Below are 19,690 nucleotides of genomic sequence, written 5' to 3'. Positions count from 1 at the left end.
CAATTACTAGATCTAGAGGCTTGATCACACTGATATTCAATACAGGACAGGGTAGAAGAGTCAAATATATTTAAGAGAAGAGTACTGTACAATTCTATCAAATAGTACGATATTGGATTTCTCTCCATTTAAGATGTTATATAAACCAATGAGGTCACTATGTATAATTAATAAAAACATTGACTTATTAAGTTGCCTATATTCCCATTCATAAAATTCTACCCCATACAGAAAATGCTAACTAACCAGGTTACCACCTCTTTTGAACCATTCAATGGTTTCTCACTGTCCTTGGAATAAAATACAGAATCTATTAAAGGTTCGAAGGCCACCCGATTTGAATTCTGACTGTCTTTCCATTCTCTTCTTACTAAATATGCTCAATATCAATGCTGTAATAGAAGTCTTTCAGGTCTGAATATCTTTCTCTTTATGTATTTCTATGCATACTTTCTTTAGCCTTTACCACAGGAAAAGTTTTAATTCCCACAGACATTCATCCTTTCAAATATTTCTAGAATACACTCTCTAACACTTATCACACTTGGAATTGATTAAATGGCTTTCTTTCCTTACCTACTATAGACAGAAAAGACTACAGCCTTGCTCACATCTGTAGCATAGTATAAGCATTTAATAGTTAGCTGTTGGGCTTTACTGAACAGAAAAAAATGTTTATTTTAGCTGGTAGTAACAATATTCCTTCTGCAACCATTTTTGAAATACTTGAAATTTTGCTAACGTCATTTTAGAATATGGCAAAGTATGAATTTATAAAATGTTCATCAACAAGACATCCAAGCTACTACATACCAATTCACAATAAATACTCACTGGGCTCTGCTGAACAATCTTTTTGTTTCTATTATAAAAATTTCTTCCCTTAAGAACCCCAGAATAGCAAGTAGTATTTAAAAGCCCCAAAGTGCTACCTTTATGCAGAGGAAGGGGTTTAATAAGACCTGGCTGTGCTTGCGTCATGGGTACAGGTGGTCCTTTCCCTCCGATGTGACTGTTCACAGCAGGGCTCTGCCGTCGGCCTCTTAAGAGTGGAGAGGCACACCTGCGCCTTTTCGGGATCCCTTGCATGCTTGGCTCTCCAGGCCGCTTGTGTTTATTCTGAGGTCCAGCCACAAACTCATCTGCTTCATCTATCATCATACCCTATTAACAGACATAAAATGTTCTTGGATTTATAAATAATTTTTATATTTTAATGGCCACCATTTATTTTAACTGATGAATAACAACACATTTATGGTATACAATGTGACAGTTTGATCTATGCATACTGTGTAGAGTTAAATCAAGGGCAGGCAAGGAGGAATAGCTGCTGAGGGTGCTTTGGCTGACCTGAGTTCAAAGCCTAGATCACAAGAAAGGTGGGAGAGAACCAGAAAACTGACTCAACAAAAATATGCCCTCTGATTCTCGCATGTGTACCATGGCATTAAGTGTGTACGTACACATACACACACATGCATATTAAAAAAAATTAAAAGATTTAATTATGGGCTCAGAAGCTAAGAGCACTTACTGTTCTTAATCCAGATTCTGTTTCCAGCACCCACATGACAATTTACAAACACTTATAAATGCAGTTGTAGGTAACCCAGAACATCTTCTAGCCACCAATGCTCCCCTACACATGTGGAGAATACCTTACAGGCTCACATACACATGTAAGTTAGAAAAAAAAATCTTCAAAAAAAAAAAGATTCAGTGTAATTAACATGACTAAGACATACCAACTTTGATGGGGTAAGGGCGTTGGAAATATGTTCTTTTAGCAACTTTGAAATATATAACACACTATTATAAAGTAGGATAACAATGTTGTCAGGAGCTCACTGAAATTTATTCCTGAAGCTGGAACTTAGTACCCTTTAATCCTCATCTTTCCCTCCTTCATCCTTCTCTTAGCCTCTGGTATCTATCTACCTTTCTACTCTATACTAAAAATGAAAATGCCATTTTCTTGAATTTCCATGCAGTTTATCTGTGTATGGGGGTGGAAGGGTATATTCTTGTTAAGTGTGGATATGGGCGTGCCATGCTATGCATAGGAGAAGTTGAGGTCTTTACCTTCTCCCTTGTCTAAGACAGGGTCTCTTACTCGCCACTGTGCATGCTAGGCTAGCTGGCTCATTAGCTTCTGGGAGTCAACTAACTCCCAACTCAGAGGAGTACAGTCAACTAACTCCCAACTCGACAGAGGAGTACAGGAACTACAAATGAGTGTTACTGTGTGTGGCTTTTTATATAGGTTGTGGGGATTTGAACTTGGTTTCTTGCATGGCAAGCACTTAACCCACTAAGCCCCCCACTTAACCCAAGGCCCTCTACCCAACTTTTAAGTAGTACAACTAACTTCAATTCTTTAATTGATAAATTAAATACTTTAATATTAATACTTTAATGAGATATTCTTCCCCCAAAATAACTTAAGCTAAATAGATAATAGTTACCCAACAAATTATATCATAGAACATTTCAGAGTTACCTTTTTATCCAGTTTAAAGGGATTGCCAAATGTATGCAACCTTCGAGGCTGATCAGGATCAAGTTCTCTCAATGGAGAAGGTACTTGCTTGAGGTATTCCTGGTAATTCCCCATTTGTGCTATAGGTACACTGTGCACTTGATCTTTTCAGAGAGAATATATCATCAACAAAAGTTACCATCACTAATAAGCACTCTAGCTATCCCATATATGAATATCATCCCCATTTCATTACATACTGGAAGTTAGTGAAGAGCACGTATAATGCAACAGCTTTTAATCCTTCAAAAGTAAAATTCTAAGTACCAATTGTATCTTCTAGGCAAAATAAAGTAGAATTTGTAAAAAAAATAGTAGAGTGAAACTAGCACATGAATATACACATGTAAGTGGTGGGAAGGCTTTAGTCATAGCAAGAGTTCATGATGTGAGTTATAACAGATACCATAGAAACAAAGAAGTAGCAGAATATGCTAAGAAATGGTCACCCAGAGTCAAACTATCACATGCTAACATAGCCCAAGAAAATGACTGAAGATGTTCATGTGCCTTAAGTATGAATAAATTGGGAAGAACATCTGTGGTTAATAGTGATAGGAAGAAGGAAGGTAGAAAATAAGGGATGAATTACCCTTTTAAAACATTTTTAATTATGTGAATGTATATCTGAGTAAATGTTTCTTTTACATCACTTGTTTGAATTAACAATGAGAATACTGTAAGCCTGTATAATGTATAATAACATCTCCTTACAAATTATAAAGAAAAGTTACTTTAAAAACAAATAATATTTAAAATCATACTCTAACCTTCATCTTGGCCTTTAAGAAATTTGCGGGTGCTCTTTAAAAGGTTAGATCTCATTCTTGTTAAATGATCCAGAAGATTCCGTCTTGGTATATCATAAGCATTTCTAAAGGTCTGAGGCTTCAAATCCTACACAAACACATTGAAGAATAAAATCTCTTTAGCCTGAAGCATAGGCCCAGAAATGAAATATAAACTATCTAAGCTAACTAAGCAGCTTTGAAAGAGCAAAAGAAAACAAAGACACACAATATAATATTAACTACAACATTTTAGGGCCAAAAGATATTTTATGGTAAGCTCAACAAAATAAATCAAACTATAAATTTTAAAATCTTTCAGTATGTTCTGGGTAAGGGAAGCAAATTAGCTAACAAAAGCCCTTCTTTAAACTCTGGAAGTGTCTGACCACCACCTGCTATCTGAGCATGTGGCCTCAAGAGCAAGTATGTGAGTTTACAGATGGCTGACATTATCATGTCTAGCTTAAAGCACTTTCACAGACTGGATGACAATTATCTTGATACCAGTCTTCTATCACAAGTTCTGTGCTTCTCTGACCTGTTTGTTACTTTGGTTTTCTTTTCTTCTTCTTTTTTTTAATATATATAGTACTGAGAGTGAAACCATGGACTCTCAGATATTAGGTAATCAGTCTACCATCCAACTACATCTCAAGTTACATCAGCTCACTGCAGATACTAAATTTTAAAAAGGTTCAATTTACCAACTTTTTGGGTTTGTGCTCTTTTTGGATTTGTGTTATACTATAAAAATCTTCATTAGCTTTAAACACTATGAAGACTTTTTTTTCTGTATGTTTAAGGTTTGATTCCTATGATTATTTCAAATAATATGAGGTAATTATGTTGTGTAGGGATATCCACTGTTGTAGCTACTTTTAAGGGGCTTTTCCCACTTTGATTATCATGGAACCTGTTAAATGACTGTGTGTGAGAGCCTGCCCTATTCCATTCTACCTCTCTTCTAACAACACACAGACATTTTGCCATAATTACAGCAGTTTTTCAGTTCTAAATCACATGGCTGAAGTTGTCCAAACTTTATTCCTTTTCCAAAACTTGTTCTGCTATTCCAGACCCTTTTTATTTCCATATAAGTGTCATAATCAGCTCAGCTATTCTATTGTCTACAGAGAGGTTGTTGAAAAGAAAATAATTTTAATAACGAGTTACAAAGCATGTTAAGGTCTTTAGTGTAAGTGAATTCTAGTATCAGCTCTGTAACTTGAAGCAATCTTTAAACCTTTGTTTTCACTATCAATCAACTCATTCATTCACATACCATATACAATTTCTGTTTTAACTCTAAAACTCAAAGGTTTGGTGGTAATATAATAAGTATCATTCTACAGCCATATAGAAATGGGCTTTTTGAAGCCTGGACAAATTGTTAGTTGATATAAACTATAACTTACTCTATGACAGAGTACAGCACAACTAAAGCAATGTTAAACTGTTACCTTATTTAGTAAAGCAACCTGGAACCCAGTGTACTCCTTCATATTAAGGTCTAGCAGCCTGTGGGGGACATCTTCCGAAATACCCTGCAGCACTTGAAAACCTTTCCTATGAGCCATTGACAACCCATGTGATCGGCTTCGGACTTTAATTCCAGTTTCCTGCACTACTTTTTTGCCTACAGATCCGATGACTCTATCAGATTCAATTTTGGCCTAAAGTGAAAAGAAATAAAAATCATTTCAATACAATCTACAAGTTTATAAATCAGATGCTAGTGACTATGCTCCTCCATAAGTTATTTATTGAATTTAAAAACTTAAAATCAAGTTATCATAGTTTACATTAGTTGTAGGTAAACCAAACATACCTTATAACAATACTCTATCAGTTAAAATAATTACAACTCAACTTTTGCAGCAGGACAAACATTCAAGTTATTTTATTAATTAATACCCATCACACATGAACTATGACGTATGTTTCATAAAAGAAAACATTCCCAATTCAGAAGCAACAAGAAATGAGACAAACTGTTTGAAAGCATGATTAGCAGAGAACTGCATGCACTCAAAGTTTTGGCAAACCAGACATACACTTTAGCCATATTCTGATTCCTTCTAAATTTCAGAGAGATGTCTACAGTACTGGAGAACTTAAGACATTCACAATTTGGATGGAAGTAAAGTGCCTACTGCTTGATATTCACTGTATCTTAATAGAACTTATAGCCATAATGGTAAAAATCCCATGGTTTCACAAACAGTTCCAAAGAAGCTTCCAGGTTTAAAAGAAAATACATATAGGTTTTAAAACACAAAGCAAAATAGAATGGTATTTTTCCCCTAAGGAAACAACACTAATCATATGCAGGAAGTTAAGCCATATGCGTAAATGAGAAATGATAAAAATGTAGAATCAAGAAGATCTTGTTTGTGGTCTGTTAGTTAGGATTGTAGCACACTTATAATCCTAGCTACTCAAGACTGAGGAAGAAGCGCTGGCAAATTCAAGTCTTATGTGGATTAACTTGCCTCAAAATGAAAGGGCTGATTAGGATATTAACTTGGTGGCCAACTGCCTACCACATGAGAAACCCTGAGTTTGACCCGAGTACCTCAGTAATAAGGAGAGTCATCAAGAACTAGGTAGCTTTTAGACTATTAAAAAATGTTAGCTAGCAGTCAAATCCTTAATGTTCATTTTCAGTTTCTGACATTACCTGCTGACTCAATTTTTTGAGGTATGAAATGACACTATAACTGAGTCCATATTCCATACTGTCTGCTATCAGATTAGGTGCGCCCATCATTCTAACAGCTTTCTTCAGGGGCTATAGAAAAAAAAAAAAAACAGCATTCAATATCAAGTTTGTTGAAAAATGTTCTATACAGTAACTTTTAAAAACTTTTCACCCCAACTTGCATTCTTTGCTTTAAAAGGAATACAATATACAATACAGTAATATTATTTATATTTTAGTAAAATGTGTAATTACTGCCATGAAAAGCGACTTAAGGTAATTAATATGAATTAGAAGAGTAATAATCCAGGGCATTAAGAATGAAGTCCTGAAATGCTCAATACCATTTGGAAGACAGAAGACACACTGTGGGGCCAGTCTGAGCACTGCATTGGGTAAGGGGCTGGACACACAATCTGAGCTAGTAATACAACTTGTCCTGAGTTTGCTCTTACTTTTAGAAGGAGGAAAGGACATCTATCTTTAACAAGTTTTTATGGAATTACGTGAATTAATACATGGAACACACTTATAAAAAGCATCTAACATATAGTAAACATTCAGAAGATTTTTGATTCACACTATTATCATCATTAACTGAACTTTTATGTATCATCAGCACTTATATAAATTGCTCATGAAATTTACAAGGCTCAAAAGCTCAGGGACCTTAGCTGACAGGAAAAGCTCAGACAAACACATGGGCCATAAGCCCCCCTCCCCAATAACATAGTGAAAAAGCTATAAATGAGAGTGCAGGACAACACAGGAGAACAAGCACAGTAAAAAGTTTAAAACACATATATAACAGTAAAAATCTTCAGGAGAGACTAATTCAGAGTCACTTTATACAGTAAAATATTACCAAAAGACACAAAAGACAGAAAAACCCTCAATGGCATGGAAAGTACCTAAGCTCTGCTGACTCCTGGAATCAAACCCAGAGCTCAGATTTATGTAATACTCATGAAGCTCTGGATAAGTCTTAAAAGTTGCTAAAGATAACGGAGTCAACATATCTATGAGCTCCTTCCTTCTTACTCTAACATGACAAGAACCCTGTGCTAGATAGACTTTCAAAGAGAATTAACTTTTACAACCAGAAAATCAAGCTATTAATCTTCTAATGATATAGGGAGCACTTATAAAGATTAGTTCTAGACAGAGGTATAAAATTCTTGCATCAAAAGTAGAAATTAGAATTAGAAATGACCACTTACTTTGAGTTCCTGACTTTATCTTTATGGCAGAAACAAGTCATTTCTACCTCACACAGAGACCTTAAAGATTTAACACCATTAATACACACATCATGCTTATGAGAGTACCTGGCCTTGAAGATACAAAATATTCACATATTCTCACAACCACTATTATTCTACAAACCACTAAAATCCATAATTACACTCATATATTATCTGTACATTTAATTTTCATGTTATTTATAGGAATGAGTAAAAAGGTTATAATATTGGCAATAAGCTATGTGTCAAGATCTATTTTAACAATATTATTCTTACCCCAAGATAGTAGGGAGGCATTGTCTTCAAATAACTTTCAAATGACTGTCTCCATTTCAGAGTTGGTTTTGCTTTGTGCACTTTGAACAAGTCATCTAGAACAGTCAACAACAGAGTAGCATCACTCATTGTTCTTAACTCTAGTCAAAGTTCCTATCTCAAGTCTACTTTGTTACTGCTGAGACACTTAACAGAAAATCTTAACAAAATTAAGAGTAGTAAGCTTGGCTCTAGCAGTTTTTGTTTGTAACTTTTAAAGGTAAAGGGCTGCTAATTATGGCCTAAAAACCATTAAAAACATTAATGAAGTAGCATCAGAAAATACACAAGGAAAAATCTTCTGTCTTACTGGAAAAATCATGTACAATATACAATAGTTCCTTTCTATATTAACTACTAAAATCTTCACAACTTTTTAATCTGATGGGTTGTAGAAGGAATGTTTCTCAGTACTGCTCAAAAACAACCTTCAGCTTGAACCTAAAACAACTCTGAGCTTGCTTTCTCATATTTGATGAAAACGTTTGCTGTTGTGAACATAAGGACCAGAGTTGAATTACTGGCAACAATGAAAAAAATTAGGTATGGTGATACATGCCTATAATCCCAGAGCAAAAGAGAGGACTAGACCTCCAGGGCTCACAGCCAGCTAGCAGCAAGCCCCAGGCCCAGGAAGAGACCCACAGCGCAGCTGGCTATGACTAAACAGGCAAAGGTGTATGCCAAGTCTGCCGACCTGGACCCAAGCTCAGTCTCAGGATTACCACACAGTAGAAGGCAAGGACAACTCTCACAAGTGATCCTTTAACCACCAAACATGCACCATGGCACATATCACATAATAACATAATAATATTAATAATAATCATATTATTAATAATTAATAATTAATATATTAGTAATATAATATTACTATAATAATTAATAATAATATTAAATAACAGGATCACATAAACACATGCTACCACATAAATTTAAACACTGAATAACTACTGAGTGAATGGCTCCTTAAAAACAATGCCTAAGAATGATCAGTTGCTTCCAAACACACTCACACAAAACTATTTTCCAAATGAAGAGTTAGATAAACTCTTAGAACATATATTCACATTTTTATGAATAGAGCATCTTTTATGCATTAAATAGAAAGTCTACCCCAGAAAGTATCACTAAGTAAGAAATCTTACTTGTACAAAGTTAAAATATTTAATTTTAAAATTTAAATATAGTAGCACCTATTTGTAAAACATACAGATTTTAGAGTTGGTTTAGCATTCTCATTAAGTTTTAGAGATAACATAGGTCTATTTCTTAGCTTTCTATAAGAGCGCATGGCAAGAATGACTTACCTAAGAGAGGGAGGAGAACTGGGTAATTGTAAGGCATCACAAATAAGTTGACACAGGTCAGTGCTGTACTAGCTTTCAAGTAACCAAAGGGATGGCCAAGCTCATTATACTTTGCACTATTGCTCACATACACCTGTTGAAAATGAAGGTTAAAATTCATATTCAATAAACCTGCAGTGAATGATATGGAAACCACAGATTCCATTTAGCTTGTGTGTATATGCAGGTATGTGTGGAAGTCAGAAGTTGACACTGAGTGTCTTCCTCAATTGTTCTTTCTCCGTTTTGTTTTTGTTTTGTTAACAGTCTCTTATTGAACCTAGAGTTCACCGTTTCAGCCAGACTATCCAGCCAATAAATCCCAGGGTCCTCCTATATCCTTCCCAACACAGAGATAGGCTGTTGTACCTAGCTTTTTACACAGGTGCTAGGTATCCAAAATTTGGATTATCAGGTTTGTGTGCTCTTACAGCAAACAATTACCAAATGACCATCTCTCTAGTCCCGAGTTTAGCTCTGTCAGAAACATCTCACCTAAATGTTTTCTTCACTACAGTTTTTTAGCTTACCTGCCAACATGTTTGAGGAGATTTCCTTTCTAGAATAAACTGAGTCAGTGGTGAAGGTTCCAACTCATATTTGTCAAAAGGCAATTTGTCAATAACCATTGGCTCACAGTCTGTGCAGGAAAACTTCACTATAGGATGAGATGTACGAGGTGGCTAGAGGGGAAAATCTTATTACTATTTATACAAAATACCAGAAATCAACACATCTTAAGTACCTTTCTCCTACCAAAGCTTACTTCCTCAGTCTTTTTAGTAAGTTTGGTTTCCTAGAAATACCATTAAACTGGAAAAACAGATGTTTAAGTTATGTAATATTATCAAGAAAAAGAAAAAAAACAAAATCCATTAAAATAAAAATCTAAAATCAAATTATTAATTAGTTAAATGCAAAATTTAGAATATAAAGCATTCTACTAATTTAGAATTAAAAGGAATTTATTATTTTGATCTCTAAGAAGGAAATGTACAAAAGCCCACTAGCCCTCATTTGTGGCAATTACTTATACAGAGTAGTAACTTCCAAGCAATCACATTCCTTTATTAATTTCTGCATAGTAATATTCAGATACTTTAAAAATTATGGATATAAAGAAATATGACTACTTAATGCATATCTAATAAAAGACATAAACCTTATTTATAAGTTAGCTTTCTTCCTCTATTTCCCAATGGATTCCTCTGGCTGGTTATTCCTCTGGTATAATCCTAAGGTACCTAACATTTTATTGAAGATTTCTGTCCTAGAGTCATAAAAGCACAACACTTTGAGGATCCAAACTATCTCATTTATCTTATGTTTACAGCTGCCTACTGGATATAATCTGACCCTTACACAGTTTCACATACACTATCTAATTTGTCTCCAAACCAACTCTTCTAATGACCTCACCATTTTAGCTGTCAAAGATTTACATGAAACCAGTGCAATTCTAAGGCACTTAGCTAGAACACATAAATGGGACACATGCTCAGTACTGGCTGCTGCCACCTTCTTTCTGACAATATTAAATCCCCAATTTCAGCAACTAATCTTTCTTACCATTTTAACTCAGATTTTCGCTGTTTCTCAAATTAAGACTATTAACTAGTATTCCTACTAGTTACTCTATTCCAATAATCCTATTGTCATTTCATGTAGTTCCCCTACTTAAATGTAAGCACTAAAAGTAGCAGCCAATCACAAGGCAGGAGGGGTTCACACCTTTAATTTCAAATAAAAGCCTCACTGCTTTGGTCTCTAAGGCATTCCTCACTCATGTCATAGAGACTCCATGCTCTACCCATGTTACCCATGTACAGTCGCACTAATAGGTCGTCATCTTTCCTGCCCCTGTGTTTTACTGACTTCATTATTTCCCCTTTTAAAACTAAAATCTTTTTGAGAATGAGTGAGTTGCTAGGAACCAAACTCTGGGAGACTTTTCTAGTACCCCGTCCCAATATATAGACTCAAAGCACAGCAAGCAGTTAAGGTCCCATTTCCTGACATTACCAGTGCCCTGCCTTCCATACAGTTAGTAAACTGTGCTCTACAATATGTTATGTCTGAGAATCTGGCCATAGACTGGTAATGTCAAGATGATAAATATATTCTTGCCTAGCAACATTTTGTTTAAATATATTTGGAATGTGTGAGTGTGTGTGTCTGTGTGTGTGTGTGTGTGTAAAAATATTTCACCCAAATATTTTAACTTTAAATGAGCGTTTAAAATATTTTAATAGTTTGTTTATCATCTTTCAGGCCAGTCTTAAATTTTTCTTTTTTTCCTTTTCTGAGAGGAAAATCTTCTATATTTAGGTAAAGAAAATTCTTAAATGTATTCCTATTTAAGTCTGCAAACAATTTTGGAAGACAAGAGCCATGATCACGAGGCTCACAGTTAATAGAAAATCACTTTTTAACTTCAATAGCAATACTTATTTGAAAATTAGAGTTTGTAGAAATGTCATCACCCTGCTAATAGCCTGGAATTAACAAATTTTAAAGAGTTCTATCCAGTACTCTTTCTTATGATCACTCTCGTCCATCATTTTAGGAAAACCATTTTAGTATCTCTTAAATGAACATTACTAGCCCTGCAGGTAGCCTACCTGTTCTTCCAACTTGCCTCCTCCTAATTTACACCAAGTTACTTTCCTAAAGTGGTGATTCTTTAAAATTGACTTCCAATGCACTCTGAACGGAAAAAAGAACAGCTCACATCCCTAAACGTCGCATCTAAAATGGCAAGCAGGTTGGTTTCCAACGGTATTCTAGCTCCGTTTACTTAGCAGCAGTCCAGCTATGTCTCCTATTGTTCTTTTTTTATTTCCATATTTTTCTTGCTTTCCATGAAATACCATAGATACTGTTAGTATCAATGTCAATACAATGGTATGAATAATCAACAATGATACTTCATAAAAATGAGAAGAATTTTAAAAAATTTTAGGAAAAACGAAGTATCACCAAAGAAATGGAAAGCTTGTTTATAAGCGCAAAACAAAAAATTACATCCATTTAATCAGGAAAAGGGGAAAAAAAGAATAAACAAGGTAATACAATGAAACTTTAAACTTTTACTTTCATGTACTACTCCTCTTAGGATGGAGAAAGACCCTATTAATAGACATAAACTTGAAGTTCATATCTCAAATTAAAACTTATCATGAAAATCAGACTTAATCGTTTTTTAAAAAGGCATTGAATCCCATTACAGATGGTTATGAGCCACCATGTGGTTGATGGAAATTGAACTCAGAACTTTTCAAAGAGCACCATCTCTCCAACCCCTAGAACCTACTTCTAAGAGTAATATTAAGTGCCATGCCCTAGATGCTACAAAAAAATTAATCAGAAATAATAGATTAAACAAGTCTGAATAGATATGATTTTGTTTAAATGTATTCTACTATAAAGAATACTGATAACGTACCATGGTCACTCAACCATCAATATTCATAAAAATAATTCATGTAGGTAAAATGAGAAAAATGCCCACAAGCTCAACTTCCAAGCTGCAACACTATTAACTAAAGTTCTTCTAAAGGCGCACAAATGAGCATGAATTTCTAATAGTACGACCTGAAAGACTACAGGGAAACTTGTAGGGGCAGTTAGTCTGCTGCTGCTTGTTACTCCAAGACAAGTAGATCCTCCTGCAGACCAGCTTTTGTTGTGTGTAACTTGCCCCACCCCCAAATTATCCATGATTGGTTAATAAAAATGCCTACAGCCTGGGCTGGGCAGAAGGTTCCCAGGCTTGGGGTCTAAGTTACAAAGAGAAAAGTCAAGAGAGGAGGAAGAAAGAAGTTGCCATGGAGTAGATGGATCATGAGCGCATGGCCATGAGGGCCAGCTTGTTGGAGCAGGAGCTATCCCGGGGTTACAGGAAACTAGACAAAATAGCACAGAGAGCTGATATCTATTGCTTTAAGGCTTATTATAAACATAAATATTTGTGTCTTTTATTTGGGAACTAAATGATCTAAGGTGGGGTAGAAACTGAAATACAAATAGTAGTTTACTGAAATACAAACTATCACTACCATTCTATACATTCATTTAAATTTCAATTTGTACCCCAAGATAAACCCTCATGCTACATTACATTTAAAATCCAAATTAAGAAATCTTCCTGCATTTATAGTTCAGTATCCAAAGTAACACAAAGGTAACCTAGTATTAAATTCCAAGGAAAACGAGATACCTCTTTTTTCTGTTGCTTCATAAGACCATATGTAAAAGCAAATAATGGCTTATTATGATAAGCACATTATATATTTGACTAATTTCTGTAAATGAGCCACAGCTTTAAGTAACAACTAGACTTAATATCACTTCTCCCTTCAAGCCAGCTTGTGCCACAAAGTTAGCTCAACAAAGCCTGAGCTGCAAAGCAGGACCTCCTCTCCAAACCAAGGAGCTCCATCATCTAGATGATCACTATCATCTAAGTGGTGATAGGAACTGGTCATGGCTACTCTGGTACTTACTAGTGTTGGAGAATTCTGATCTGGCCAAAAAGACTCTGGAACAGGCCAATGGCCTATAGGAACCCCAGTTTTAGGATTTGGTCTGACATATATGAGCTTGTGACAGCTATGCCAAGGCTGAGATCCAAAAGGTCTTGATATATCTGGCTGCACATCTATAGCAAACAGGTTAGGACAAAGAAAATACATTAGGGGGAAGACAAAATTAAAACACATCCATTATTACTCAACAATGAAAACCCTGGGGCTTGTGGATTATGGGCTTTCCTTTTATGCTTAAATAGAAGAATGCCATGACTGGTTATTAGACAGACTGCAACTCACTAGCTGGTAAAAATCTGCTCATTTTGAATGTAATATTCCTATATCTTCCTCTTCTGTACCAATAGCAATTGTATAACCATGACAACTGGCCTTTTTAATCTTTAAATTTTAGTTTTGAGCCGGGATCTCTATGCAGCCCTGCCTGTCTTGCTGGCCTCAAGTTCAGAGATCTACCTCCCAAATGCTTGGACCAACACACAAACAACAGACAATACGGGGTGGGGAAGATCAATAATTCATAAATCAAACTCATAATATCTGTAAGGACAATACAATACCTTCAGGAGGAGGAGGATCTGGTCCTGCCTTTTCAAAGTTGATTACCACCCCACTTTGTACTTTCTGCACCAAGGATTCCAGACACTGATTAAGCATTCTTGGAGAACATACAGAGTATGACCGGCCTGAGAGAAAGAGAATGAAGCAAACTAGTTAGTTGCAAAACATCGAACTCCCATAAGGACTACAACAGGGCTTTTGGTTTTTTTTTTAAATAATAATATTAATAGAAATTAAGTGATTGATATTTCCCAATTTTAAAGAAGAATAAACAAAAATTATTGTTTCCAACCAACAAACTCATTGTAGGTGAGGAAACAATTTTCTTCTTCTAAGTATAGGTAAGGTAAATGGAGCATAGAAACCCTAAGTTGAGCAAATCACAAAGGGAAAAAATATCAAGTATATATCCACCTTTTATGAGGCACTACTATCTCCAACTGTTAGCCGATATCTTTAACAGACATGCATGCACACATCTATCAGTAACTCCCCAAATCTCTTATTCTTGCTTAACAAAAGAGAGCGAATGAGTACAAGTGCAGAGGAGATAGTTATTCAACTGGTCTCCTTGCAGATACCACAGATTTTTAATTGTTTGCATTTATTTTAATATATAGATGGTAGTAATGAGGTTGAGAATGAGTATATTTTGGTATGTTTCTTCTGAGGTGGTGACACTTGAATTAGGAACCTGAAAAACAGAATTATCCACAAGAAGATCTGGAAAGAGAAAGAATCACAGAGAAGAAAACATATGGATGGATACATGTGAAAGCATTGCTATTATCTTACATATGGAAGACTGATAGAGACAAGAAAGGACATAATATTGATTAAGTGTCTTCCAGGCCTTAATAAGTATGGTTTATTTGCCATTTTATAAGCCTTGAGATCAGCCTTCTGTTTCTTACAGATCAGCTTTTCAATGAGACAGTATTGTACAGTGGAAAAGGGAAGCAGCAGCAGGACCAGTAAGAAACCAGGAAGAGGTACTCTGATGCACAGGAGTAACAAGGGTGATTCCCAGATGCTCCATTTGCCCTGAGTTAAAGAAATGAGCTACAGGGCTCCAGTCACTAATACATACCAGAAAATGCTTTGGGGATGAAAGCAAATTAAAAGCATCCAACACACATCCTACTTAAAACAAACAGGCATTTTATGAAAGCTTGCTTCTAGATTTTTTTAGATTAATTTAACTTTGTTCCAACTCAGAAATTCTGGCTCTCTACTGTTCTACTCAGGTACTAGTGGTGACCCTAGGTCTGTTCAACTGAGTGTGGCCTATTGTGCATGCATGCATGCGTGTCTCTCTAAATAGCTGCGAATAAGCCAACCTCTTGACTTGAAGGTATGCAATACTACAGATACTTCATTTTCCCAGTTAAAATGACCCATTCTACAGATTTTTATGCTTCGGTAGAAATTATCAAACATTACAAGGGATGAGATTTGACCTAAACAATAATCATAGGAGGAACATTATACAGACTAAGGCTCAGTTTGTAAAGTATAAAAAAAGTTGCTTTTTCTCTTCAGATACTTTCAGATTAATGGTAATTTTTGTAAAATGATTTATTAATTCATTTTTCTAATTTCTGTAAAAATCTTTGACAATTTTATTTCGTATTATTTCTGCCTTCTCAGTGTTAGGATTAAAGGTGTACGTCACCACGCCACGCCAGCTAAATCACTAGTGATCTTTGTAGACAGGAAAATTAGTCTAACAACTTCAAATACCACCATTTGTTACACAGGTATAAAAAAAACTAACATTCACAAAATCCAACAGTTTAACTATTGACTTATCAAGACTACATCCCATCATTAACACATGCAATTTTCAAACTACAGGTATGTCAATGCTGTTTGACAAACATAAACATGCAAATTGTGAAACATTCATTTAGCACATTCATATAAACTGTTTTAAGCCTGAGTTACTTTTAGCAAAAAATTTACCTCCTGTCACTTCACACATTGGTGTGATAGCAGAATCATCCAAAGGCACACCTGTCAACTGTTCTGATTCTACTGACATGGTGCCAGGCAACCGAAGTACTAAAGCAAATAGTCTCTGATCCCAACGAAAAGGTTCCTTGGTCAATTCACTTCCAGGCAATGGCGAATTAAGAGGTAAATGGAGCTGAAAATAATGGGGAAAAATAAGTAAGTTTTTCACAAAGATTATTTTATTGTGTGTATATATATATATATATATATATATATATATATATATATATATATATATATGGGGTATTTTGCCTATATGTATTGTCTGTATACCACACGTGTGCCTGGTACCCATCAAAGCCTGGAAAGGCATCAGATCCTCTAGAACTGGAGTTACAGATAGCTGTGATCTGTCTCATGGTGCTGGGAATCCAACCTCAGTTCTCTGGAAGAATTAACTTTAACCTATGAGCCATTTCTCCAGCCACACATACTACTTTTTAAAGCAACTTTTAAAACACAACAAAACCACACTCTTATCACATCAAAAAACAAGTTTCACAAGTAAAAGCTTCAAATATATCTAATAACACATACTATTTTACTATAAAGATCTTAAGTTGAAAGACCAAATTTTTATTACTATGAATGGCTCGACAGTTACAAGCATGTATGTATTACTCTGGCAGAGGACCCATATTTCATATCATACAACTACTTCTAATTCCAGTCTCAGGGAACCCAACACCTCTGGCCTCTTTGGGCATATACCACTATATACCCCACACTTCCATAAAAAAAATAAATAAATAAATCTTAAGGGACTAGAGAGATAGCACAAAGTTTAAAAGCACTGGTAGCTCTTTCTGAACACCAAATTCAGATTTGATTCCCAGCAACCACAAATTCACAGCTGCTTGTAACTCAAGTTTCATGGATCCTTCTGACTTTCAAGGTCACTAGGCATGTACAGTCAAGTACAAAAAACACAGAGTTACATTCGGGCAAAACATCCATATAAACAAAAACATTTTTTTTTTAAATTAAAAGAACAAATCTTAAGACAAACAAAAACCTTGACTGATCATTATCCCTAGTATAGTCTTAAAAGTACAGTCTACTAGTACAAGACTTTAAATAAGCACAATATCACAAGAAGCATACTTCCTAGAATAGAAATAAAAAAAAAAATTAAGGGATTGTTAAGTGAGTAAAGAAACTTGAGTTTTAAATCAAGGTAGAATTGACAAAAGACCCCAATTTAATTTCAGAAATCTTGGTGTGAGATTTCACACAAAGCATATAAGTAAGAAGTATATAAACAAATTTACTTTTAAATGCACTCATCAAAGAGACTGGCTGAAGAGGTTTTCAGTTGTTATTTTAGTGCTCTTAAAAGAGGCACAGAACCACCTCAAGCATTCAGAGGCTCTGCTGGAACCTCACATGCGCAACTCATGTAATGATAAATTCCTGCAGCAATGACAACATTAAACAATCGGTCTCTGGCTGCACAGTCTAAACGATACTTCTAAATAAGAAAAAAAGGGGGGGGAGGCTCTTGAGAATATTTTCAAGTATTTTAAAACATGATTATTTCAATTTTATAAAACTGTCCCTTTCTAAAATTCATGTATTGCTGCATTTCTTATTTATTATCTTCCCTTAATATTATCAACTTTTCATCTCCCGGGAGATAAGAATGTTTGAGTAAAGTGAAGAAGAGGAATGGCTGGCAAGCAAGAACAGGTAAAAAAAAAAAAAAATCTGAGAAGACTGCATTATTCAACCTAAAATAGCTAAAGTCCTAGTTAACATTAGTTATCATTAGTTAACATAGTTATCATAACCTTCATAAGTTTGAGAATTAAAAACAACTGTACATAAGTCAAGAAAAACACAAAACTGATCATCATAAAAATATGAAATATAAATGGATACATTCTAAAATTTAAAACTGGAAAAATACACATGAAAAATTTCATGTGGCCTGCAACATGTGGAAAGAGGATCAAGTTACCAGATAATACAAATTCAAATATCAAGGAATGCTATTTTATACCCACAAAATGAGTGTAGGTAGTAGGACTACAAAGCAGTGAGAATACCCCACACTGCTGGTGAATTGGTAAATATGTGACCATCTGGAGGATGCGGATGTCATTTGGCAGTGTTGAAGACAGCAGACCACAGAATGCCGCCACCGCCTAGAGGCACTCTCTTCCTTCACAAAAAGTTTAGACACAGAGTCTGAGAATATATAAGCAGTATTTAGCATTCATGAGATCCTAGGTCCAATTATCACAAACTCTCATACAATGATATTACCTGAAACATGAAAATTGAAAATCCACATATAGCTAATAAACAAACTAATCTACTGGTCATTTATTCCACAGTTAAAAAAGTAATCTAAATCTCAAAGATCCAACATGAAGAGATCTCGAAATAGTACCTTTTATAATATACTACTGTATAAAAGAAACACTTGGTTAATTTTTAGAAATACCATGACCTAACTAATCTGAACATGGCCTCTTTTCTATATTAGACGACTATACATGTAATTAAGTGTATTCTTCAGTCAAAAAACGTAAAGGCAAAATGCAAAATTAAATAAATTGAATAAAACAACATCTCTATATAAGAGTAATGCAAACAAGTGTCATTTCCTGTATACCTAGCATATGCATGTAATGAAGGACAAAGAAAACTGGACAAGAGGCACAAAAATGACATTATGTAAGCAAATAAAGAATGCACACATATGTCCAGGAATTTCGTCCATGTGCTAAAGTACACAAACAAAATAATACAACTAAGTAAATATGGCAAAAATATTTATATTCCTTATTCTTATCCAAAATACTTGGAAATACTGCAACATACTGAGGTAAGTGTAGAAGCCAACAAAGGGTTTAGTTATCCAGATTTTTAAAAAATAATGTGATTACTTTATACAAAACAAAAGACAAAACTTCACATGTGCTTCAAAGAAACAGAAGGTAGATTAGATATCTAATCCCAAGGTCATACATCTATTAAGATCCTAAAATATTTCTATTTGATCGTCTACCTAAAACTATGTGTAAGGGGGCTGGAGAGATGGCCCAGCAGTTAAGAGCACTGACTGTTCTTCCAAAGGTCCTGAGTTCAATTCCCAGCAACCACATGGTGGCTCACAACCATCTGTAATGAGATCTGATGGCTTCTTCTGGTGTGTCGGAAGACAGCTATAGTGTACTCACATAAAAATAAATAAATCTATAAAAAAAAAATGTACAAATGTACTAACCTACCCTGAAACATACAGCTGCCAAATGAAAATTTAGGTTTAGGTGATTTAAAGATGAATAGTAAAATATGGTTCCAGCACTAAGAAAGCTTGGTGTGTGAGGAAGGGAGTCATAATAACTTAGGACTTTCTTTCATAGATGTACTTAAAAGTAAGCTAACAGAAAGAAAACTGTAAATTATAGTACCAGCAAGCTTTCATGGTATTTAGCAGGATTTTTATTTTTGAATATTTAATAAAAATATTTTTATAAGAGATATTATCTAATCTTTAAAAATTTTAGTACAAGAATATTCAAAGTTAATTATCTCAGGGCAGTTAGAGCTACATAGTGAGAACCTACCTCAAAAAACAAAACAAAGCAAACCCCAGCCACCAAGCTAGAGACA

At 34.8% G+C, this 19,690-nt stretch overlaps 1 protein-coding gene across 3 annotated transcripts in view; it reads right to left on the bottom strand.

The window, feature by feature from the left end:
- Positions 1-19,690, bottom strand: part of Ints6 (integrator complex subunit 6) — a 64,119-nt gene that overhangs the window by 8,159 nt on the left and 36,270 nt on the right. For 2 of the 3 annotated variants that reach the window (XM_052191232.1, XM_052191234.1), the window contains 11 exons: positions 16,016-16,199; positions 14,050-14,175; positions 13,448-13,602; positions 9,473-9,625; positions 8,904-9,036; positions 7,555-7,649; positions 6,014-6,124; positions 4,794-5,006; positions 3,313-3,439; positions 2,504-2,646; positions 933-1,164 (listed from right to left, as the gene is read on the bottom strand). In XM_052191232.1, the coding sequence (XP_052047192.1) occupies positions 933-1,164; positions 2,504-2,646; positions 3,313-3,439; positions 4,794-5,006; positions 6,014-6,124; positions 7,555-7,649; positions 8,904-9,036; positions 9,473-9,625; positions 13,448-13,602; positions 14,050-14,175; positions 16,016-16,199 (1,672 nt within the window). The remainder of the gene's footprint in view (positions 1-932; positions 1,165-2,503; positions 2,647-3,312; positions 3,440-4,793; positions 5,007-6,013; positions 6,125-7,554; positions 7,650-8,903; positions 9,037-9,472; positions 9,626-13,447; positions 13,603-14,049; positions 14,176-16,015; positions 16,200-19,690) is intronic. The other variant, XM_052191233.1, reaches the window with a different exon arrangement.

Source organism: Apodemus sylvaticus, chromosome 8, assembly GCF_947179515.1.
Source record: "Apodemus sylvaticus chromosome 8, mApoSyl1.1, whole genome shotgun sequence".
Lineage (NCBI taxonomy): Eukaryota > Metazoa > Chordata > Mammalia > Rodentia > Muridae > Apodemus > Apodemus sylvaticus.
The sequence above is the reverse complement of the archived record's forward strand: the minus strand, read 5'-3'. Positions and strand labels throughout refer to the sequence as shown.